The sequence below is a fragment of the Pleurodeles waltl genome, chromosome 4_1 (assembly GCF_031143425.1).
Source record: "Pleurodeles waltl isolate 20211129_DDA chromosome 4_1, aPleWal1.hap1.20221129, whole genome shotgun sequence".
Classification (NCBI taxonomy): Eukaryota; Metazoa; Chordata; class Amphibia; order Caudata; family Salamandridae; genus Pleurodeles; species Pleurodeles waltl.
In genome coordinates this window covers 843,347,997-843,372,696 of record NC_090442.1, presented here as the reverse complement: position 1 = coordinate 843,372,696, position 24,700 = coordinate 843,347,997, and the positions used below count along the sequence as shown (strand labels likewise).

The 24,700-nt window shown below is 44.0% G+C and overlaps 1 protein-coding gene across 1 annotated transcript in view; it reads left to right on the top strand.

Annotated features, from left to right (window-relative positions):
• The window catches only part of LOC138287201 (sodium-coupled monocarboxylate transporter 1-like), a 566,599-nt gene that overhangs the window by 400,002 nt on the left and 141,897 nt on the right, over positions 1–24,700 (top strand). The window contains exons 11-12 of the mRNA XM_069227561.1: positions 4,155–4,241; positions 9,367–9,596. Coding sequence (XP_069083662.1) covers positions 4,155–4,241; positions 9,367–9,596 — 317 coding nt within the window. The remainder of the gene's footprint in view (positions 1–4,154; positions 4,242–9,366; positions 9,597–24,700) is intronic.

The following is a 24,700-nucleotide window of genomic DNA, read 5'->3' as shown; positions in this document are numbered from 1 at the left end:
TTTTCATAATTTTTCCAGCAGGTGACTTGCGGCAACAGATATCTATACATTTTAAAACAGAAGTTTTCTAAAATGGGCAAACAGAATTGCACCAAAACACAAAAAGGACACTTTCTGAATAGATATCTAGCTTTCTGCCAAATTTGGTGTAAGTCTGTTAAATTTGCTGTAAGTCTGTTAAACTGTTTTTTCTGTAGCGTAGTCTAATTTTTCCTATAGAAATTGCAAGGAGGATAAAGTGTTTTGAAACTACTTTTTCTGGGCCTCTTTTTGAGGGACCAGAGAGACTAACCTAAAACCTTTGAGGAAGGTGGTGATGTGAGTGAACTTGTTTATGGAACGTTTTGAGAAGATTCATCAAGCGGTGCAAAAGTCACTAGCATAACAAATAAATGCTTTTCCTATGGAAATCCTGACTCACTTCTAACAACACAATAGCTGCTACCACTGTGTATATATATATATATATATATATATATATATATATATATATATATATATATATATATATATATATGTATATGCATACATACATATATGTATATATCTATATATATACATATATACATATATCTATCTATATATATTTATTTATTTATTTAAAGTTACATGTATGTAGAGTTAGGTATAGAAAACCTGAACGTACTTGCTTTTCGATAGTTTGGTCCTCAGAATTTTGTCCATGAGATTAGAGTCCCACAATAGTTTGTATTCAATATTCAGGATTCACACCTGGTGGTGGCACTTCTATCAAGTCTTTCAATGGTTCTCTAAAAATGTCTAGGTTTTCTGCAGTGTAGGATACAATTTTCAGAAACTTTTAAGTTTTTGGACGTCCTATAGGAAGATGTTCAGAAAGATTCAAATTTAATATTAGTCAGTACCTTAGTCAAAAGCACTGTGATAGAAAGAAGGTCTGAAACTATGGCATTCTGTTATTGCCAACGGATCAATTCATAAAACCTTTCAACATAGGTGTACAACCAATGGAACTGAAGGGTTTAATGGCTGGTCCTCATTCATACAATCAATATTTGTGTAATGTATGCCTGCAGATGGAACCTATGACCTCAAAAAATCTATAAATATTGTGGATCTTCCACATTCATAGGTTTAGGGTTAAGAGCTATGGGGAAGGGAGATGACCAGCCACTGGGCTGCTGGGAAAACTCCCAAAGTCATAATCATTCTGGGTATTCATCAATATTCCCAATGCCTTGCACACCCAATTGGCAGAAATCAGTTTCAAAGAGCTTGCACTAAGTGAGCAAGTTCGGTGTGAAAATCAACCAAACACACCCACATTTCCTGGAGTGCATGTGTAAGGAATGGGTTTCGCTACTTCAGAATATGTTTTCGAATTAGTGTTGATTGTACATACAAATATTATCAATTATTGTGGATTTAGGTGATAAATGTACTGAGGTTTTTGAGACTCTAGGAAAAAGTCCTACTCTACTGACCATCATAGGACCATGGACTACCACTTATTGAGTTAACAGCTTTTGTCATCAATGTGCTGTTAGTGAATTCCTTTGGTGGAGAGATGTCCTTTCCTGTAATCTGTGGGAATATTGTCTTTTTTGCTGAGTGGCTGTTTGAAATGGGCCTCTAGTTGGCTGTCTGCTTACACCCTGTCCAAGTAGGGCCTCTCACTCTAGTCAGGGTAAGAGTGTCACATGCATAAGATAACCCCTGCTCACCTCCTTGGTAGCTTGGCACAAGCAGTAAGGCTTCTCTCAGAGGCAATGTGTTAAGTATTTATACCCACACTCAGCAACACAGTGAAAACAATACAAATGGACACCATACCAGTTTAGAGAAATAGCCAATATTTATCTAAGTAAAACAAGACCAAAAAGACAAAAATCCAACATACACAAGTAAAGATATGAATTTCAAAAGATTAAATCCCAATAAAAGCACTTACAAACACAATAGCTCCAACTGCTGTTATCACAGCGTTGTGACGTGTAGTTCTCAACAGCCCAATGCCACTCATCGGGGAGTGTGGTGCCGGTCACTGAGTCACACAGACCCAAGGTACAGTACCTTAGAAGCAAAGCAGAATCAAAGATGTGACACGAAGTTGGGGAGGTGAGGTGTCGCTGGTTTAGGCATCGGTTCCGTACTGCTACGTATGAGGTGAGGCATTGGTTCCATACTGCTATGCAGGGGAAGTGAGGCTTCGGTTCCTTACGGAGGCAGCGGAGGTGAGGCAGTGTTGGCGGCAAGGCATTGATACCTTATGAACCGGTGGGGTTGATGAACCCAGCGGGTAAAGACGCGATGAGTCGGGTGTCAAGGATGTCAGTGACACGGCACTCGGGACCAACGATGTTGTGGGACTTCAGAGATGCTGCAGAGGCGTCAGAACTGCGGTGTCGGTCCCGGTCATCGCCCTTGAGTGGAGACCACAGTTTCGGGTGCTGGCAGCTGCGCATAGTTGGGCAGCGGCACCGGTTCTGGAGTCACCTGGAGTTGGTGTGCCTGGTTCTTCTTGTTTTATGCCAGACTTCACTCCCAAGGGCCGAGGAACTGGAGAGGGCACCTCTTGGCATGTCAGGGTCCTCAGCAAAAGAACTCAGGGGCTGGCATGTGAAGTCTTTGATGTTCCTAAGACTTCTTAACAGGAGACAAGCTTTGTCCAAGCCCTAGGAGAAGCGTCACAAGAAGGATACAAAGCAAAAGTTCGGGCTTTGTCCTCTCCAAAGCAGAAGCAGCAACTGCTGGCCAATGCAGCAAATCACACACAGCAAAGGGACAGTACTTGTCCTCACAGCTCTTCAGCTCTTCTCCTTGGCAGAGTCTCCTCTTGATCCAGAAGTGTTCTAAAAGTCTGGGGTTTTGGGTCCAGTACTTATACTCATTTATGCTTTTGAAGTAGGCAAACTTCAAAGGAAAGTCTTTGTAGTGCACAAGACCTTGCCTTTCCTGCCCTGGTCCCAGGCACACTCTGGGTAGTTGGAGACTGTTGTGTAAGGGCAGACACAGCCCTATTCAGGTGCGAGTGTCAGTTCCTCCCACCACTCTAGCCCAGGAATATGCGGGGCACACCTCAGCTCCCTTTGCATGACTGTCTAGAGTGAATTCACAACCAGTCCAACTGTCATCCTGACCCAGACATGTATTCCACAGCCAGGGAGAGGCACAAAATGGTTAAGCAAGAAAATGCCCACTTTCTAAAAGTGGCATTTTCAAACATGCAATTTAAAAACCACCTTTACTAAAGGATGTATTTTTAAATTGAGACCCCAAACTCCACATCTCTATCTGCTCCCAATGGGAAATTACACTTAAAAGATATTTCAAGGCAATCCCCATGTTAACCTATGGGAGGGATAGGCCTTGCAATAGTGAAAACTGAATCTGGCAGTATTTCACTATCAGGATAAGTAAAGCACACCAGTACATGTCCTGCCTTTTAAATACTCTGCACCTTGCCCATGGGCCTACCTTGGGCTTACCTTAGGGGTGCCTTACATGTCCTAAATGGAAGGTTTGGTCTGGCAAGTGGGTGCACTTGCTAGGTCGACATGGCAGTTTAAAACTGCACACACAGACATTGCAATGGCAGGCCTGAGACATGTTTACAGGGATGCTCATGTTGGTGGGACAATCAGTGCTTCAGGCCCACTAGTAGCATTTGATTTGCAGGTCCTGGGCACAGGTCCTGGGTCTAGGGACTTACTAGTGAATCAAATATGCCAATCGTGGATAACCAATCTTAATCACAATTTATACAGAAAGCACTTGCACTTTAGCACTGATTTGAAGTGTAATGTGCCCAGGGAACCAAAACCAGCAAAAACGAAATCCAGCACACAGTCAAAAATACAGGATGCAGAGGCTAAAAGACAGGGGTAACCACACCAAGGACGCCAGGTCTAACAGTGGCATGTTATTTGTTGTAGTACTTTTTTATGAACTTAAATTCTGTTTTGCAATCACTTAAATAAACGTGATCCACATGAAAATTATTTTCATCGATGTCTGTTTTAGAGCTCTGTGCTAGTCAGGATGATATATTACAAAATAAGTTAAGTGTGCTTTTGCACTGCACCATCCTTCCTATGAAACTTGCAGATTCTTAAGAAATATTTTTTAAGATGTAGGTTTGTGTAACCTGTAACGTGTACTTTCTTTTTCTTTAGGCAGCTTTATCAATTTTTGGGATGGTTGGTGGTCCTCTACTTGGACTCTTTTGCTTAGGCATATTATTTCCCTGTGCAAATCCCTCAGTAAGTACAATTGTTGTTTCTGTGTTTGTACATGTAGTGCTCTAAGCTGTCTAGAATAATTTTAAACATTTTTTGATTTGGATGGCAAACCCTGACAATTGCACTCTGACAACCACTGCACCATGTGAGAGGTTTGTGTACTGCAAAGCATTTATTGTTGCTGAAATCCGGTGCCTGCTGTTATGAAATCAATGTCAGCATTTGTCTGTGACATGAAGTGAGGTAAAAAGCATGCATTGATTAAATTCTACTTGTGTAACTCACCACAACTGAAGAGTTTCAGTGGACTTTAGGCTTTGGATTGTAATCTTAACGTCCCTCCTTCTGAAATGTTTAGAGATATTTGTATTTTTTGCACATTGGTATATTGTTTGTTTAATTAGTGATGTCAGTGAAAAAACATAATTTAACTATAACAGCGTGGTTTCCATGAATATGAAAAATAAATACATGTGGGCACAAAACAATTGGAGGTGCCAGAGTGCAGCTAGCTAATTAGAACATTTATGGATGGTTAGAAGAGCTCGCTCCATAGAATGGGTCATTGGGAAGGCAGTGAGGGATCTGCAGTTAGACATAGTATCCACCACAAATTCTCAAAGGTAAGTAGCTTGTTCTTCTGATGAATACTTCTAACTGCAGATTCCTAACCTTTAGAATAGGTACCAAAGCAGTACCTCCCACATTGGAGGGCATATAAAGTGGGCTCAGAATAAAAAGTCCTACAGGACCGAATGTGCAAATTACCATTCCCATCAGCCCTAGCTGTCAAGACTTTGTGGACATGAACATTAATGCCCACTTCATGGTCTGACTGATGTCAAAAACAGGCATTCTATGTGCCAGTGCAGTGGTGGCAGTCTTGGCACACACCTTCAGCAGGCAGTCATCAAAGCAGGCAAAACCTGGTATCCCCCAAAATGGGCCACTGCCATCACTTTGATTAACACCCAAAGGGTGCTGGTAAAACCTAAGGGGAGAGCGGCCAACTGAAATTACTCTAAGCCAACCTTGAGCTGCTGGTTGCATCTGTGTAACTGCAGGACAGACACATGAAACACGTGTCCTCAGGTCCAAGGCTACCATCCAGCCACCTGGATTCAGAGCAGAGCAGACAGAACCTGGGCCAGTGTGAACATTTTGAATTTGTCCTTCTGCACATTGGCATTCAGAGGGCTAAGATCTAAATTAGGACAAAGGCCTCCATCGTTCTTTGGCATAAGGAAATGGAGGGAGTAACATTCCACCCATATTTCTGCATCCTAAACCCTCTCAATGTCTCCGTTGGACAATAGTGCTTATGCCTCCTGCAGTAAGTTGGATAGGTGCCCCTCTGAAAGTTGAGCTGATGTGGAAGGAAAGTGCAGTGGGTCGGAAAGGAAAAGTAGGGCATAGCCCTGCTGGACAATTTGGATGACACCTCCGGTGAATGTGATGGATTGCCACCCTAGGAGAAAATTTTGGCTCCTTGTTTCCATAGGGGAAATTGTGCACTGTTAAGGGCAAAGAAAAATGGCTTGGATGCTGATGTCACAAGGGAGAGAAATAGGAAGATCTGTGCACCTGGTGACCTGTGCATTTCCTGACTGATCCCTGTTCCCGTTCATGAAAGAACTGGCATTAATGCACTGGAGTGTGTGGGGTGGTGCTTTCACAGCCTGCACACCATCCCTCTGGCATAATCTCTAAAAAGGCTGAAATTAATGGGGGAATTGCCTGGCTAAGGCAGAGTCTGTTTTTTTGCCAAATAGCTGGAATCCGTTAAAAAGGTATATCCATAAGGGATGCCTGCATATTATCTGAAAAACCTGTGAATCACACCAATGCAATTTGACAGACCACCTCACTAGTATTGACCACTCACCCCAGCAATATGTACTATCCACACCAGCATGCATCACATTTTTAGCTGCATCCTAACCAACTTAAATGGTCAGAGCCAACGAGGCACTAAACTCTTCCAGGAAAGATCTCACTAGCGTGCCTATAAAGGCCTTATAGGCAAACTGCAGGGACTGACCTCAAGGATAAAACGACTAAAGAGAATATTTGTTTCCCGAACAACTCAGTTCTTTTGAATTCCCTGTCTGAGGAGAGAGTTAGGGTGGGTGAAAGTTATGGGAAGTAATTAGGATTGATCTTGCTGGTGGAAGCTTGGACCACCAAACTCTTAAGAGTAGGATGCTGCATAAGAAAATCATGGTCACCAGACATCAATCTGTGGTGCCTGGCCACCTGCCTATTCACAAGTTGACATGGGCAAGGCTTATGCCAGGTCCCCAAAGTATCAGTTAGGGCTTCATTGTGTAGGGATAAGGGCTCAGATGAAGCAGGCCGAAGTTGCAGGACTTCCGAAAGGATGTTTGTCTTAACTCCAACAGAGGGCGGTTTTAGATCCAGAACCTCAGAAGCAACTCTAATTACCACTACAAAGAAACTACACTATTTTGTTGGGAGACCAAGGGTGGAAAGCAACTGTATGCCAGGGAAGCATCAAGCCCACTGGTCTCCTGTAAAATCATGTATAAACTGTGAACATAATGTGGAGGTAAATCATCCCTATCATTACCACTGTCATCTCTAGGTGGTGGCAAACTCTGGTGAGAATCGTAAAACACAAACTGATGGAGCCTCTGAGATGGTACCACAGTATTTTCTGAAGGAGGCTGTACGCGAACCAGTTCTGTTGGAATGGAGTCAGAGTAAGCCCTCCATCAGGTTCGAGATGGATTCGGTTTGGGATTGAACATCAGAGGCAACACCAAAATTTCCTCCGGCGCTGGCCTTATCGGGACTGGTGTCGATGAGAGAGAAACCTGCACGACTCTTGGAGCAGGTACAGAAGTCATCATCAGAATAGGTGCGGAAACAAAGACATGCTAGGCCCCGTTAGATGTCACTAAACATGGCTGCACCTGTGGTAACCCAACTGGAAGCCGCTGTGGATCCTTGGGATCTAAAGGTGCACAAGAGGGAGTTAAAAGGTGCCAAAAATACTTAACATGGCCTCCTTAACAGGCTTGACCTGCTGCACTGTTGCCGATGACTCAGGAAACTCGGGTGCATCAGAATCAATTGAGGAATCGGCTCCTCGATTGGGAGCAAGATCGATTGGCCCCGTGATGCCCTCATGACTTCTCTTTAAATGGAGAGTGGGGGTATGGGGCAGCTTCTTAAGTTTCCTCTTTGATTTGGACTTTTTCTTACCAAATGACTTCAATCACAAACAACGCCTGTCACAGTATCGGCCTCAAGAGCAGGAGGAGGTCCAAACCCTCAACTTGGAGTGGCAGTGGGAAGTACATGCGGTTCATGACTTCTTTTTATGTTCAGTGGCATACAACTGTGCTTTGTGGTCCTGGATTGCCTTCAGGTACATGAAGGAACACTCATTGCATGCCTTGGAGTCATGCTCTGAGTCCAAACACAAAAGGAAGGCAGTGAGGAATCTGCGTTAGATAAAGTCTCCACCTGAAAGTACTTTATCGAAGGTAAGTAGCTTGTTCTTCTGAAGAATATTTCTAACTGCAGATTCCTGTCCTTTAGAATAGGTTCATAAGCAGTACCTCCGAAGCTGGCTCCCTCTGAAGATTCTCTCAGGATAACTAGCGCTCTGACACAGTTTTATCTGGTAAAGCAAATTAATAGAGGCCAGGCTTTAACTCACGTTTATGATGAAAGCTGCATCTAATTTCTCACTACATGGATTCAATCTCAACAGATCTTTCATCTGCATAGTATTTCAGTTTCATTCTTGAGAATAATACACGTTCACCATGCTAGCAATACAATATTGACTCCACAAAATGTAGGTGCTTATTTCCTCCTAACTCTGCATATGTTGTGTTTCTCGGGCCAGTCCCAAATGAAGAAATGTATGAAAACCAATTAACACATTCATTTATACTCTGATTACGCATTTATACGTAGTGTATGAATCAATCCAGACTTCTCATGTGAAATGCACTCAGAAAAGTCCTGCTCTTTTTACATTGAGGTTTCAGACATTTTGGAGAGATTAGTTTAGCTGCTTGATTTTAAATGCTGCGTGAGTATAATAGCTGAAATATGGTAGTTCACCTATTTAGCATGACAAGTACGTATTTCTTATTATTATGTAGGAAATATGTTCATGTACACCATTGTAATGCAGGTTTCAAGTTTGATGAAAAAGAGTATCGTGACTTCTCGATAGGCATTTTATTCAATGTGACAATCTAAAAAAACTCTGATCCGCAAGAGACAGGCATTTACACAGCATACATCATATAGGCATAAGCATAAAGTCTGAGCGTGTTGGGCTGAGCACAGGCAACTGCTTCCATCGCAGACACCCCTGGCACATGCTGGCATTATATAACAAGTAGAGCACCACAAGGAAGCAAGCACAGAAGTACCAGCGAAGGTAAGAGAAGTAATATCAGTGTGTACTAATGTGGAGTGCCGGGTGCACTGACACTGTAATGATATATTGGATATGCTGCTCACAAACAGTAGTCAAGAGCTAATTTCTCAGACACAGAAGTCCCAGATATGGGCCAGACTGAGCTGACCTTGACGGGCGTTCAGTCAGAGCAGCAGGGACTGGATAATAGGTAATAGCTAAACTGTCTGCGAGGAGTGGACATACCAAAAGAGTAGCAGTTGGTACTTGGGGGTCATAGGGCAGATTATGAACCCTGAAAAGAGCAAACAGCAAGGATATTCCCCCTCCCTAACACACATGAATCTACTGTGGAGTTTAGCCCAGATCATGGGGTACCTGTCGCTACTGCCATTGATTCTCTACCAAGTGTGGCCCTGTGGCAGCAGTATTTTTTAATAATGTGATGAGGACTGTCACCACTCTATACTGAGAGTGACAAGCAAGGTACACATTCTGTAACCCTCCACCAGGGGTCATATTAACACAAAAGAGTGAGCCTGTTTGAGATAAGTTGACATAAGCTGATATACCCATATTCGGGCCTCCATCCCAATGCTCCAATACATTGTTTTTGTCCGAGACACTGTTGCCACACCTGGTCGCATCCTCTTTCTGTTTTATCAACCTGTAGTGCATACATGGAGAAACTGAATGTGATTCAAATATCATCCACATTAATGTCTAACGTTCTTTCCTCAGGGTGCAATTGTGGGACTTATCACAGGACTTTGTATTTCACTATGGGTTGGAATTGGAGGGCAGCTTTATATTCCTCCGCCCGAGCGGCGTTTGCCATTGAGTCTCAGCACTGCTGGCTGTAACTTTAGCGGTTTTGACTTAAATAACAACTGGACCTCAACTAACAACTGGACATCCACAACAGCAATGCCAACATTTATGTCTTTGATGCCCAGTGAAGTCACTGAAAGGTAGGATAATGTTCTCACATGTAGACATTATGTTATCAGGTTGTTGTATAGCATTACCTGTCAGGAGTAAGCCAACTCCAGACCATTTGTTGCTGAGAATGAGGACGTTGGAATTGAAAAACTGGCAATGCTAGTGTTTACTTGAAACTTCTCTAAAAACAATAGTTTTGATATTTTCTAAAACCTTCTGAGATATAATTACATTCTTCTTATATGATTTTTAACTGCCAAAGTAGCTGCAAATCAAGGGAGTGCTCTACAAAAACACAGTGCACAACATGGTCTTAGACACAACAGAGGAAGATACTGGAGAAAAGTGGGAGTGGCGGTATATAAGAAGGAGAATGAGTTGTGTGCTTTCCAGCAATGAATAGTGGAGCATCATGATGGAGGAGTAGCGGGCTACAATAATTGATAGCCAAAGGTGAAGTCAAGGGACACTAGAGGTGAGGTCGGTGAACTGTGAGGACAATGTGCATCCAGGTCTTGGCGAAAGCAGCCAGGCTTCAGCTTTTTTCCAGAATTAGAGAATGGAGAAGACAGGCCGCATCTGGATTGGGATGGAAATCCAGAACCTTGGTACACATCAGGAGAGCGACTGACATCTTGTTCTCTCATTCCGGAACTTTCTTGTCTCAAGAATGTCTTTGCTACTTGGTTGGAGGGTTGCTCGCATCTTAATGCTGGTTGATAGGGTTGCTTGCATTGATTCTATGCTTTCAATGAGATATGTCTAGCAAAGACAGCCAACTACGTTCTCTGAAGATAAGTGGAATTCTGTCATAATTCCAAATAAATTTGATGAGGCAGCAAGAAGCATGCAGGATGCTCTTTAGAGGGCCAGGCTGGTTGTCAGTGATGTCAATTATAGAGTGTTGCCTATGCTTAGATGGAGAGGACCACTACTTCTGGAAGCATGACTAGTCACAATGGCATGACCTGCTGGGAGCTTCTGCAGAGGGTGTCAACGGTGAGAGCTGTTCCCTTCCTGCTGTTTAGTGGCCCTGGGGGGTATGAAGCCAACTGGAGGGATATGCGGTGGATGAAGCTGGCGTGAGGACGCTGAAGGGTTGAATGCTTATGATGACCTGGCGAACACTGCTACTATGTGAAATTGCATCCCACACTTAAGCTGTGGGAGTGGATGGCAGTGCTTTATGGAGGCCCTGACACTTTGGCCCACTGAACACTCTGCCAGGTCTGGTCATGGGCAGGGCTGCTCTGTGACTCTCTGTTGTGAGCCCTAGATTGTAGCAGGGACCTATGGGGTTGCCTGACTGGCCCCAGTAGTAATCGAGCTGAGTAGAGATGGGCTCTCTGTGATCTTTGCTGCAACACCCAGACTAAAATCACATCAGCTTTCTTTGTGTACTTGGCAACCTGATTGAGAGGCGTTGGCAACCATTTAGTGGACAGTTACACACCCCTTGAGTGGGGCTTGAGGCCAACATACCTTGAATGTACATCCACACAAATAGGACTGAGTGTGGGAGTTCCTCCCTCTGGCTGACTAAGACCTATGTGATGGGCTGGACATGGACTACAAGCACAGCTGCCCCATGCTGCAAGAAGCTCTAAGAAATCATGACACTGGAAGGCTTATCGAAGGACTCTGGTGCATTGTCCCAACCTACAGGTTCCAAAAACGAAACCCCAGACACACTGGATCTCATGTTAACAGAAATATGGGATTCACAGACCGCTAAGGAACTAAAAATTGATACAGTGTCTCTGGACCTTAGTGTGCTAAGATAAAACAGATGTAAGTTGCAGGAAAAGGTGCATCACAATGCATCAGCACTTAAAGATCTCACCCAGTCACTGAGGACAATACTTCTCAACTCAACTAGCTGAGTGGACTAACGGCGCACCCTCTAGAGCTGTGTGCTGAGGAGGCGAAGGGGAGATCCAAGTGAAACATTTTATGCATAATTGTTCTACCAGAGGGTTAGAATGTAACACATTTCATAGAGTCCTGGTTGCAGACGGAGTTTGCCCCAGAAGGACTATCTACAATGTACATGGTGCCCACCACGTGCAGGCCAGGTGACTGCCCCCCAGGTGCCTCTCTGGCCAATAGGGGCCAGGCTCCTGATAATCTGGGACAGAGATCACATATCGCACAAAACCAGAATAAAGGATCCGATCACAATGGACTCCTCTCGAGTAATGACCTTTCCTGATTTCACTCTTGCTGTCCAGTGGCATGGGGTGTCATTCCTTAGTGTGAAGAAAACAGTCCATGACATTCCTCTTTAATATTCGTTGCTCTTCACCTCAATGTTACACGTGGTGGAAGACAAACACTCATTTTTTAAGGACTCTAAGGATGAATGGGCCTAGCTTGTGCAATACCATGGTTAAGTCGGGTCTCCCTTACTGCAGAACTCTGTGGGACTGCTTTGCCCAGTGGGCACCCTGGCTGAAGGCGCTGGAGTTCGTGGCATGGAAAAGGACCATGATCTCTTTACTGTGCTGACTAGGCCTCCTAGGGCCACAGGGCTGCCCTGCTCTTGTCAGCCGCTTTGAGGGCTACTGGGGCAAGCCTCTCTAGTGATTCAGCTTTGGCCCCCAGGGAGATCCGTGGGTGACTCCCCAAACTGCTGTTGCCCTTCTTTGATAGTCCAGTGGGGAGCTTCCTTGAACTGGCATTTTCTAGTTCTTGACTTTAAACATAATATGTGTCTATTGGCGAGGGGCATTAACATGTAGGATTTGTATTACCCTGACAACCATATGCCCCGGGGAAGTCTCTCCTTGGTGGTGGTTTTAAATCCTACTAGCTATTTGCCGGGCTGGCCAGTTTATTATGATCATTTTGACTGTCTGGGCCCGCTACTGCCTTCCCCCCTAGCAATTGTCACACATATGCTAGAAAGTTCTAGTTTGGTTTGGTCGGATGTCCTGTTGGCCTAAATCCTTTGCATTTAAGGGGTTGGTTTATTGCTTTTAACCTCATTACTTTTCACTTATATGTAATTCTTTCTGATTTGGAGAGAGCTCACAATAGATGCATTCAAGCTACTAAAGACGCTTCGCCTTGCTTTTAATACACCACCATGAGACATTGAAAGGGACTTATAAACTCTTAACATGGAATTTTAGATGCATGGGGTCAGCAGACAAATGCTACAGGATTCATACACAGGTGAATAGAACAGGTGCCCATATAATCTATCTGCAGGAAACGCACCTCAATATCCAAGAGGGTGATAACCTCTGCTGTAGATTGTAGGGACCAATTGTTTTGCACCTCACCCTCCATGTTCTCCTGAGGTGCTGTGATCTGGATTCGTCCTGGGGTGCTCTTTGTGAGTGAGGACTCCTTAATCGACTCAGAGTGTCGTTATGTCCTGTTAAAGGGGCACTTAAATAGAATGCCATTAGTACACCAAATGTTGATTAACTACAACTTTTAGAATCCTCTCTATGAGGCGTGTTAACAGGCACGCTATCCATCGATACTAGGGGGAGACTTTAACTGCATATTAGATACCCTACTGACTCACACCTCCCACTCACAGGCACACCAGCTATCCATATTTGCAGAGACCTGATTGGCTGCAATATTGGTTTTTAGTCAATATTTAGTGAGTTAGGAATGCCCAGTTTGAAGAAAATAAACTCTGCACGGTCCAAATCCCACCATCCCGCCTAAGCCTGGACTAAATGCTCAACTAGATCAACTATTGAGCTCTGTAGATCTACTCACCTCTGTTCGGTACACGTCTTACTAAGGCAGGTCCCTGCCAGACCACAGCCTAATACAGGTTAGCATACACGGGGTGAAAATACCCACACCAACCCTGTCATTGAAGCTCCAGACCCTCTTGCTGGAGGCTGCTGCTTTCAAATCCACCATTCAGGAAATGATCACTAATTCCTCTATTGACAATGCAAACACAGGCTCAACCCGTCTTGTGGAGTGGGAAGCTTTCAAGTCTGTGAACGGGGGGGGTTATTTCAAAGCTGTCATTGGGGCCTGCCACATCCCAGATTCTCAGCTAAGAGAGATTGAGAGGTCTCTGAGGAAACTGGAGACAAAGACAAGCTTTGACATCACTTTATGCAGGAGAAATGGAAAGGGAAAGGGACCACCACATGACGCTGGGGGAACACCTGTGCTGCCTTGATTGGATACCTGAAGTGGTCAAGTCTCATCAGCAGACCAATATACTGGAGAGAGTATTAGCATGGCTTTTCAGGCTACAACATTCGGGGACAAGCATTCACATCATCAGGGACCAAGGGGGTACAGGGTAGACTATGCAGGGAGAAATCAAACCCTCCTTTTACTCTTTCTATGCTATTTATATTGTTGGACAAGGCTTCCACTGTCTGATGTACCGGTAGGACACAGGGATATACTGGGAGCCTCAATTTCAGAATAAGAAATCAACCCTAGAGGTTACTTCCCTTGGAGTGATGGCCTCTCAATAGGATTCTATGCAGTATACAAGTCTAGATTGACACCAAGACTCCTTTATTCGTTTACTAAGAACAGGGAATTGGGGGCCCTTTCACCTTCTTTGAGTCAGGCTCTGGCTGTACCAATACTGAAACTCAGGGGAGACAGTGCTTATGTTTCATCATATAGACCAATTTCCCTCTTTCCATGAATTCAAAGATCTTTAGTAAAATTATTGCTGACTATATCCTGCCTATCTTACCAGATCAGTATATGTGTCGCTTGACCTGGAACAGGTCTTCAATTTGCTAGACTGGGAGTATTTATTCACAGCCCTTCAGCAATTTGTCTCTGGTCCATAATTGCTGGGGTGGATCTGTCTGCTCTACAGTAACCCCACCACGAGAGTCAAGTCTGGGCACCACATCTCCAGATCGGATTTTGAAGGTTTTTAAAGTGGTTGAATTCATGTAAACTGGTAGTGGAGAGTGGGAGGAAGAGGGAACTAAGGTGTGGGGAAAAATTTAAATAGGTGGAAAAGTTGATGTGAACAAGAGGAAACTACGATTTATTTAGGAGAAGGAGCACTGCACTTTTGGTCAGACTGCATTTTCCTGGCCTGACCATTGGTTTTTTAAGGTCAGCCGATTAGCACATTTTATTGCAAAGTTTTTAAACATCCTTTTAAAATTGTATTGAATTTGTAATGAAGTTCGGTTTTAAGGGGCAGCCATTTTTACCACACTGTAGAGGCCCACGGAGGTCCGCCATCTTGGGGGGTTGGCGGTCTAGTTAACCGGTTCCCAGCTTTAATAAAACCGGTCCCGGCGTCCGGGCTGGAGATCGGATTTTGAAGGTTTTTAAAGTGGTTGCATTCATGTAAACTGGTAGTGTAGAGTGGGAGGAAGAGGGAACTAAGGTGTGGGGAAAAATTGAAATAGGTGGAAAAGTTGATGTGAATAAGAGGAAAATATGATTTATTTAGGAGAAGGAGCACTGCACTTTTGGTCAGACTGCATTTTCCTGGCCTGACTATTTGTTTTTTAAGGTCAGCCGATTAGCACATTTTATTGCAAAGTTTTTAAACATCTTTATAAAATTGTATTGAATTTGTAATGGAGTTCGGTTTTTAAGGGGCAGCCATTTTTACCACACTGTAAAGGCCCACAGAGGTCCGCCATCATGGGGTGTTGGCGGTCTAGTTGACTGGTTCCTAGCTTTAATAAAACCGGTCCCGGCGTCTGGGCTGGAGATTGGATTTTGAAGGTTTTTAAAGTGGTTGAATTCATGTAAACTGGTAGTGGAGAGTGGGAGGAAGAGGGAACTAAGGTGTGGGGAAAAATTTAAATAGGTGGAAAAGTTGATGTGAACAAGAGGAAAATACGATTTATTTAGGTGAAGGAGCACTGCACTTTTGGTCAGACTGCATTTTCCTGGCCTATTTGTTTTTTAAGGTCAGCCGATTAGCACATTTTATTGCAAAGTTTTTAAACATCTTTATAAAATTGTATTGAATTTGTAATGAAGTTCGGTTTTTAAGGGGCAGCCATTTTCACCACACTGTAGAGGCCCACGGAGGTCCGCCATCTTGAGGGGTTGGCGGTCTAGTTAACCGGTTCCCAGCTTCAATAAAACCGGTCCCGGCGTCCGGGCTGGAGATCGGATTTTGAAGGTTTTTAAAGTGGTTGAATTCATGTAAACTGGTAGTGGAGAGTGGGAGGAAGAGGGAACAAAGGTGTGGGGAAAAATTTAAATAGGTGGAAAAGTTGATGTGAACAAGAGGAAAATACGATTTATTTAGGTGAAGGAGCACTGCACTTTTGGTCAGACTGCATTTTCCTGGCCTGACTATTGGTTTTTTAAGGTCAGCCGATTAGCACATTTTATTGCAAAGTTTTTAAACATCTTTATAAAATTGTATTGAATTTGTAATGAAGTTCGGTTTTTAAGGGGCAGCCATTTTTACCACACTGTAGAGGCCCACGGAGGTCCGCCATCTTGCGGGGTTGGCTGTCTAGTTAACCGGTTCCCACCTTCAATAAAACCGGTCCCGCCGTCCGGGCTGGAGATCGGATTTTGAAGGTTTTTAAAGTGGTTGAATTCATGTAAACTGGTAGTGGAGAGTGGGAGGAAGAGGGAACTAAGGTGTGGGGAAAAATTGAAATAGGTGGAAAAGTTGATGTGAACAAGAGGAAACTACGATTTATTTAGGAGAAGAAGCACTGCACTTTTGGTCAGACTGCATTTTCCTGGCCTGACCATTGGTTTTTTAAGGTCAGCCGATTAGCACATTTTATTGCAAAGTTTTTAAACATCCTTTTAAAATTGTATTGAATTTGTAATGAAGTTCGGTTTTAAGGGGCAGCCATTTTTACCACACTGTAGAGGCCCCAGGAGGTCCGCCATCTTGGGGGCTTGGCGGTCTAGTTAACCGGTTCCCAGCTTTAATAAAACCGGTCCCGGCGTCCGGGCTGGAGATCGGATTTTGAAGGTTTTTAAAGTGGTTGCATTCATGTAAACTGGTAGTGGAGAGTGGGAGGAAGAGGGAACTAAGGTGTGGGGAAAAATTGAAATAGGTGGAAAAGTTGATGTGAACAAGAGGAAAATATGATTTATTTAGGAGAAGGAGCACTGCACTTTTGGTCAGACTGCATTTTCCTGGCCTGAATATTTGTTTTTTAAGGTCAGCCGATTAGCACATTTTATTGCAAAGTTTTTAAACATCTTTATAAAATTGTATTGAATTTGTAATGGAGTTCGGTTTTTAAGGGACAGCCATTTTTACCACACTGTAAAGGCCCACAGAGGTCCGCCATCATGGGGTGTTGGCGGTCTAGTTGACTGGTTCTTAGCTTTAATAAAACCGGTCCCGGCGTCTGGGCTGGAGATTGGATTTTGAAGGTTTTTAAAGTGGTTGAATTCATGTAAACTGGTAGTGGAGAGTGGGAGGAAGAGGGAACTAAGGTGTGGGGAAAAATTTAAATAGGTGGAAAAGTTGATGTGAACAAGAGGAAAATACGATTTATTTAGGAGAAGGAGCACTGCACTTTTGGTCAGACTGCATTTTCCTGGCCTGACTATTTGTTTTTTAAGGTCAGCCGATTAGCACATTTTATTGCAAAGTTTTTAAACATCTTTATAAAATTGTATTGAATTTGTAATGAAGTTCGGTTTTTAAGGGGCAGCCATTTTCACCACACTGTAGAGGCCCACGGAGGTCCGCCATCTTGAGGGGTTGGCGGTCTAGTTAACCGGTTCCCAGCTTCAATAAAACCGGTCCCGGCGTCCGGGCTGGAGATCGGATTTTGAAGGTTTTTAAAGTGGTTGAATTCATGTAAACTGGTAGTGGAGAGTGGGAGGAAGAGGGAACAAAGGTGTGGGGAAAAATTTAAATAGGTGGAAAAGTTGATGTGAACAAGAGGAAAATACAATTTATTTAGGAGAAGGAGCACTGCACTTTTGGTCAGACTGCATTTTCCTGGCCTGACTATTGGTTTTTTAAGGTCAGCCGATTAGCACATTTTATTGCAAAGTTTTTAAACATCTTTATAAAATTGTATTGAATTTGTAATGAAGTTCGGTTTTTAAGGGGCAGCCATTTTTACCACACTGTAGAGGCCCACGGAGGTCCGCCATCTTGCGGGGTTGGCTGTCTAGTTAACCGGTTCCCAGCTTCAATAAAACCAGTCCCGGCGTCCGGGCTGGAGATCGGATTTTGAAGGTTTTTAAAGTGGTTGAATTCATGTAAACTGGTAGTGGAGAGTGGGAGGAAGAGGGAACTAAGGTGTGGGGAAAAATTGAAATAGGTGGAAAAGTTGATGTGAACAAGAGGAAACTACGATTTATTTAGGAGAAGGAGCACTGCACTTTTGGTCAGACTGCATTTTCCTGGCCTGACCATTGGTTTTTTAAGGTCAGCCGATTAGCACATTTTATTGCAAAGTTTTTAAACATCCTTTTAAAATTGTATTGAATTTGTAATGAAGTTCGGTTTTAAGGGGCAGCCATTTTTACCACACTGTAGAGGCCCACGGAGGTCCGCCATCTTGGGGGGTTGGCGGTCTAGTTAACCGGTTCCCAGCTTTAATAAAACCGGTCCCGGCGTCCGGGCTGGAGATCGGATTTTGAAGGTTTTTAAAGTGGTTGCATTCATGTAAACTGGTAGTGGAGAGTGGGAGGAAGAGGGAACTAAGGTGTGGGGAAAAATTTAAATAGGTGGAAAAGTTGATGTGAACAAGAGGAAAATACGATTTATTTAGGAGAAGGAGCACTGCACTTTTGGTCAGACTGCATTTTCCCGGCCTGACTATTTGTTTTTTAAGGTCAGCCGATTAGCACATTTTATTGCAAAGTTTTTAAACATCTTTATAAAATTGTATTGAATTTGTAATGAAGTTCGGTTTTTAAGGGGCAGCCATTTTCACCACACTGTAGAGGCCCACGGAGGTCCGCCATCTTGGGGGGTTGGCGGTCTAGTTAACCGGTTCCCAGCTTCAATAAAACCGGTCCCGGCGTCCGGGCTGGAGATCGGATTTTGAAGGTTTTTAAAGTGGTTGAATTCATGTAAACTGGTAGTGGAGAGTGGGAGGAAGAGGGAACAAAGGTGTGGGGAAAAATTGAAATAGGTGGAAAAGTTGATGTGAACAAGAGGAAAATACGATTTATTTAGGAGAAGGAGCACTGCACTTTTGGTCAGATTGCATTTTCCTGGCCTGACTATTGGTTTTTTAAGGTCAGCCGATTAGCACATTTTATTGCAAAGTTTTTAAACATCTTTATAAAATTGTATTGAATTTGTAATGAAGTTCGGTTTTTAAGGGGCAGCCATTTTTACTACACTGTAGAGGCCCACGGAGGTCCGCCATCTTGGGGGGTTGGCGGTCTAGTTAACCGGTTCCCAGCTTTAATAAAACCGGTCCCGGCGTCCGGGCTGGAGATTGGACTTTGAAGGTTTTTAAAGTGGTTGAATTCATGTAAACTGGTAGTGGAGAGTGGGAGGAAGAGGGAACTAAGGTGTGGGGAAAAATTGAGATAGGTGGAAAAGTTGATGTGAACTAGAGGAAACTACGATTTATTTAGGAGAAGGAGCACTGCACTTTTGGTCAGACTGCATCTTCCTGGCCTGACTATTGGTTTTTAAAGGTCAGCCGATTAGCACGTTTTATTGCAAAGTTTTTAAACATCTTTATAAAATTGTATTGAATTTGTGATGAAGTTCGGTTTTTAAGGGGCAGCCATTTTTACCACACTGTAGAGGCCCACGGAGGTCCGCCATCTTGCGGGGTTGGCTGTCTAGTTAACCGGTTCCCAGCTTCAATAAAACCGGTCCCGGCGTCCGGGCTGGAGATCGGATTTTGAAGGTTTTTAAAGTGGTTGAATTTATGTAAACTGGTAGTGGAGAGTGGGAGGAAGAGGGAACTAAGGTGTGGGAAAAAATTGAGATAGGTGGAAAAGTTGATGTGAACAAGAGGAAACTACGATTTATTTAGGAGAAGGAGCACTGCACTTTTGGTCAGACTGCATCTTCCTGGCCTGACTATTGGTTTTTAAAGGTCAGCCGATTAGCACGTTTTATTGCAAAGTTTTTAAACATCTTTATAAAATTGTATTGAATTTGTAATGAAGTTCGGTTTTTAAGGGGCAGCCATTTTTACCACACTGTCGAGGCCCACGGAGGTCCGCCATCTTGCGGGGTTGGCTGTCTAGTTAACCGGTTCCCAGCTTCAATAAAACCGGTCTGGCGTCCGGGCTGGAGATCGGATTTTGAAGGTTTTTAAAGTGGTTGAATTTATGTAAACTGGTAGTGGAGAGTGGGAGGAAGAGGGAACTAAGGTGTGGGAAAAAATTTCAATAGGTGGAAAAGTTGATGTGAACAAGAGGAAACTACGATTTATTTAGGAGAAGGAGCACTGCACTTTTGGTCAGACTGCATTTTCCTGGCCTGACCATTGGTTTTTTAAGGTCAGCGGATTAGCACATTTTATTGCAAAGTTTTTAAACATCCTTTTAAAATTGTATTGAATTTGTAATGAAGTTCTGTTTTTAAGGGGCAGCCATTTTTACCACACTGTAGATTCCCACAGAGGTCCGCCATCTTGGGGGATTGGCGGTCTAGTTGACCGGTTCCCAGCTTTAATAAAACCGGTCCCGGCGTCCGGGCTGGAGATCAGATTTTGAAGGTTTTTAAAGTGGTTGAATTCATGTAAACTGGTAGTGGAGAGTGGGAGGAAGAGGGAACTAAGGTGTGGGGAAAAATTGAGATAGGTGGAAAAGTTGATGTGTAAAGAGGAAACTACGATTTATTTAGGAGAAGGAGCACTGCACTTTTGGTCAGGCTGCATCTTCCTGGCCTGACTATTGGTTTTTAAAGGTCAGCCGATTAGCACATTTTATTGCAAGGTTTTTAAACATCTTTATAAAATTGTATTGAATTTGTAATGAAGTTCTGTTTTTAAGGGGCAGCCATTTTTACCACACTGTAGAGGCCCACGGAGGTCCGCCATCTTGGGGGGTTGGCGGTCTAGTTAACCGGTTCCCAGCTTCAATAAAACCGGTCCCGGCATCCGGGCTGGAGCTCGGATTTAGAAGGTTTTTAAAGTGGTTGAATTCATGTAATCTGGTAGTGGAGAGTGGGAGGAAGAGGGAACTAAGGTGTGGGGAAAAATTGAAATAGGTGGAAAAGTTGATGTGAACAAGAGGAAACTACGATTTATTTAGGAGAAGGAGCACTGCACTTTTGGTCAGACTGCATTTTCCTGGCCTGACCATTGGTTTTTTAAGGTCAGCCGATTAGGACATTTTATTGCAAAGTTTTTAAACATCCTTTTAAAATTGTACTGAATTTGTAATGGAGTTTGGTTTTTAAGGGGCAGCCATTTTTACCACACTGTAAAGGCACACAGAGGTCCGCCATCATGGGGTGTTGGCGGTCTAGTTGACTGGTTCCTAGCTTTAATAAAACCGGTCCCGGCGTCTGGGCTGGAGATTGGATTTTGAAGGTTTTTAAAGTGGTTGAATTCATGTAAACTGGTAGTGGAGAGTGGGAGGAAGAGGGAACTAAGGTGTGGGGAAAAATTGAAATAGGTGGAAAAGTTGATGTGAACAAGAGGAAACTACGATTTATTTAGGAGAAGGAGCACTGCACTTTTGGTCAGACTGCATTTTCCTGGCCTGACCATTGGTTTTTTAAGGTCAGCCTATTAGCACATTTTATTGCAAAGTTTTTAAACATCCTTTTAAAATTGTATTGAATTTGTAGTGAAGTTCGGTTTTTAAGGGGCAGCCATTTTTACCACACTGTAGAGGCCCACGGAGGTCCGCCATCTTGGGGGGTTGGCGGTCTAGTTGACCGGTTCCCAGCTTTAATAAAACCGGTCCCGGCGTACGCGCAGAGGACGCGCGCAGCGGGTGCGCCGTCCGCGCGCCCTGAAGGCATGCCAAAGGCAAGCCCGTCTGGGCCCGTCCGCGCCAGGACGGGCCTAGGGGCCACCCATCCGCATCAATTAAGTATGGTAAGTCCAGATACCTTTACCTATTCGTCAGGTGCGCTAAAGGACCTTAGGAAAAGAGTAGGAGAGGGCTGCTACATTTGTCCCAGCGATGCGAGGGAGTCATGGTCCTGCCCTAGATGTGATTGGACTCTGGAAAAGCCTATGGGTCCTGACTGAGATCAGGCAGAACCATCCAAATATAATGTGAGGATTCAGCTAATAAATTGCCGCTCTCTGCCAGCACACAAACTAGACATAAATCTCTTGCTGAGCGAGGGGGCACCAGATGCCCTCTTTTTGACAGAAACGTGGCTCCATGAGGGTTCAGGGCCAGATTTAGCTCTTGCAGTACCCAAAGGGTATGTGATAGCAAGAACCGATAGAGATAAAGGGAAAGGAGGGGGAATAGCAATTATTTTTAAACAAGATTTTCTTTTTAACTATAGTCCCCTTGACCTCGCAGGGTGTGAGGGAATGATTTTTTCCATTACCTTCAATCCTACGTTTACATTTACAGGAGTACTACTCTACCGCCCCCCGGGGACTTATGATGAATTCCTGAACCTATTACCAGAGCGGATGGCAAGTCTCATTTGCAATAGGCCGAATTTTACTTTATTAGGAGATTTTAATATCCAAGTTGATAACTTAGAACTGATGGCAACTAAGCAGTTAGTGAATGATCTGGAAGCTCTGGGATTACACCAATTGATCAGAGGCCCCACACAGGAGAAAGGGCATACTTTAGACCTGGTGTTTAGTAATCTTTCATCGTTGGCCGCACTATCCCCTACCCCTGTAGCATGGTCCAATCATTTTTTAATCACCTTGAAGGCTAATGTAACTAATAGGTTTGGACACCACCACCACTCCAACAGTAAGATTAGGAAGTGGAATAAACTAAAGACAACAGAATGGGTCAATTTACTGAATAGAAATAAAAAATATTTTATGAGGGACCGGCAGATAGACCCTACCTCTTTTAATGAGTGGATCTCTGATAGTCTGGACAGAGTGCTGCCCTATACACCCCTCTCTGGGCAAAAGAAGGGAGGAAAGGCTCCCTGGTTCAATAACTACTTAATGACATTAAAGAGGAACTGTAGGAAGATTGAAAGGAAATGGAGGAAATCACTAAAGGAGGAGGACAGAGAAGACTACAGAGGTTCAATTAGGTTGTACCAGAAGGAGAGCAGATTAGCCCAAGCGACCTTTTATGGAGATAAAATTGAAAAGGCGGCAGGATCTCCTAAAGAAATTTTTGGTGTGCTCAATGAGCTATTGTATATTTCTGCATGCCCGGAAGCAATGGAAGCTTCAGAAGAACATAGTAACAATTTTGCCTCCTTCTTAAAGAAGATTGAGGACATCTATGAAAACTTCTCAGCGGAAGTAGGGGAAGTCGCAGGGCATGCGATGGAGAAGAAGGAAGGTGACAATGTTTTCTTCCCATCTCTGAGGAAGGAGCCTTGGGGCTCCTCAGTAAATTAAAATCAGGCTCTCCACTTGATCCTGCACCTCCCCATATTATTATGCAGGGAAGAGTAGCGCTTAATCCGGTAATAACCGAGCTGTTAAACAGCTCGCTACAAAGTGTGATGGTGCCGGACTCCTGGAAACATGCAGTTGTCAAGCCCCTTCTAAAGAAGCCTAATCTAAATGGAGCGGTCTTTAAAAACTACAGGCCTATTTCGCTCCTTCCCATAGTAGCAAAACCTATTGATTTTTTTTATTTTTATTTAGCTTTATTAACTTTTCACTGCATTACATCTGCAATACCATTGGTAACATCAACAGGTTTCCATTCAGTGCACATTATTGATCTTTGAAAATACAACATATTCCTGCATTCTCTAGTGCTCCCACCGCATTTCTTTTTATCCTAAGCATGTTTAGTGTCATTAAGGTTGCAGTGTGCCTAGGTTGTTTCAGTGGCTTGGGAATTCATCCCTGTCCTGTGGTCGTCTGTAACCTGGAGTACCTGTGTGTCTGCATAGCAGTCTTCTCTAAAACTACTTATTATTTTAACTTGATGGCGCTATTGCAAACAGGCGACTTTACTGCCGTGGTGGGTGTTATTCTTTGTTTCTTTGTTCTTTTATTTTTCCCCCTTTCACTCTACTGAGGCCGAGCCAGTACCTTCCTCGGATTATTATCCCTGTCTCCTCCATCTGAGATAGATGTGCTTGGGGGGTGAGATTATCCATGTGTTAACGTGGGGTTCAGCCTTCCTGTCACCTCCACTGCCCGCCCTAGGAGGTCCTCGTCTCTCCCTCCCTGCCCCTTCTCTCTTTTGTATTCTCCAGCCCGCCCCACTGCCCCGTGCCCTACACTACTAGTCACTATGGCCTTCCACAACCACTTCCCCTTCCCTGGTCAAACTGTCCCATCTCAGAAGTATTTCTTCCCATGCCGGGGCAATAGGGGTTTGGCACATGCCCCTTGCCTCCTCCCTTGTCAGCACTTGCAGTTCTGCTCGAGCCCATCTTGACACGTCCCGCCTCCATTCACTCGCTGATGGGCACCTGGGAGATTTCCAGCCCATCGTAATCCGCCTCCTATAGAGAACAAGTGCTAGATCTAGAAAGCGGCCCCTCACTCTCCCTAGAGGGATACCCGCTCTCAAACCCAGTAAGCATGTAGCTGGGGACAGACCAAACTCCACTTCCATCACTCGTGCTAAGTCAGCCAGCGCCGCAGCCCAGCCCCTCTGGAGCTCTGGACAGTTCCACACCATATGATCGAAGTCTGCGCTTACGTTTCCACACCTAGGGCATGTCTTGGGGGTTCCCCCGTATATTCGTGTCAATCTGTGTGGGGTGAGGTATGTTCTATGCATATAGTTGTACTGTATATATCTCAACCGAGTGTTTCTGGATACCGTCCGGGGATATGCTAGCGCCCTGCCCCACTCTGCATCTCTTAATTCCCTGCTCACTGTCTTTTCCCACTGTTCTCTCTGGGGCTGCAGTGCATCAAGAGATTCCTCGTTTTGGGACCTGTGGATTTTTGCAATTAAGTGAGAGTCCCCACCAGACGTTAGTAGTAAGTGTAGTACTCTATGGGTGGGAGGTTCTACATTGATCGTTCCCCAGTGTTCTCTAAGGGTGTGTGTTAGTTTCCTATACTGGAGAAACTGTCCCATTGGGACTCCCATTTCTGTTAAATCCGAAAACGACCTCAGCACCCCCTCTCGGAACAGCGCC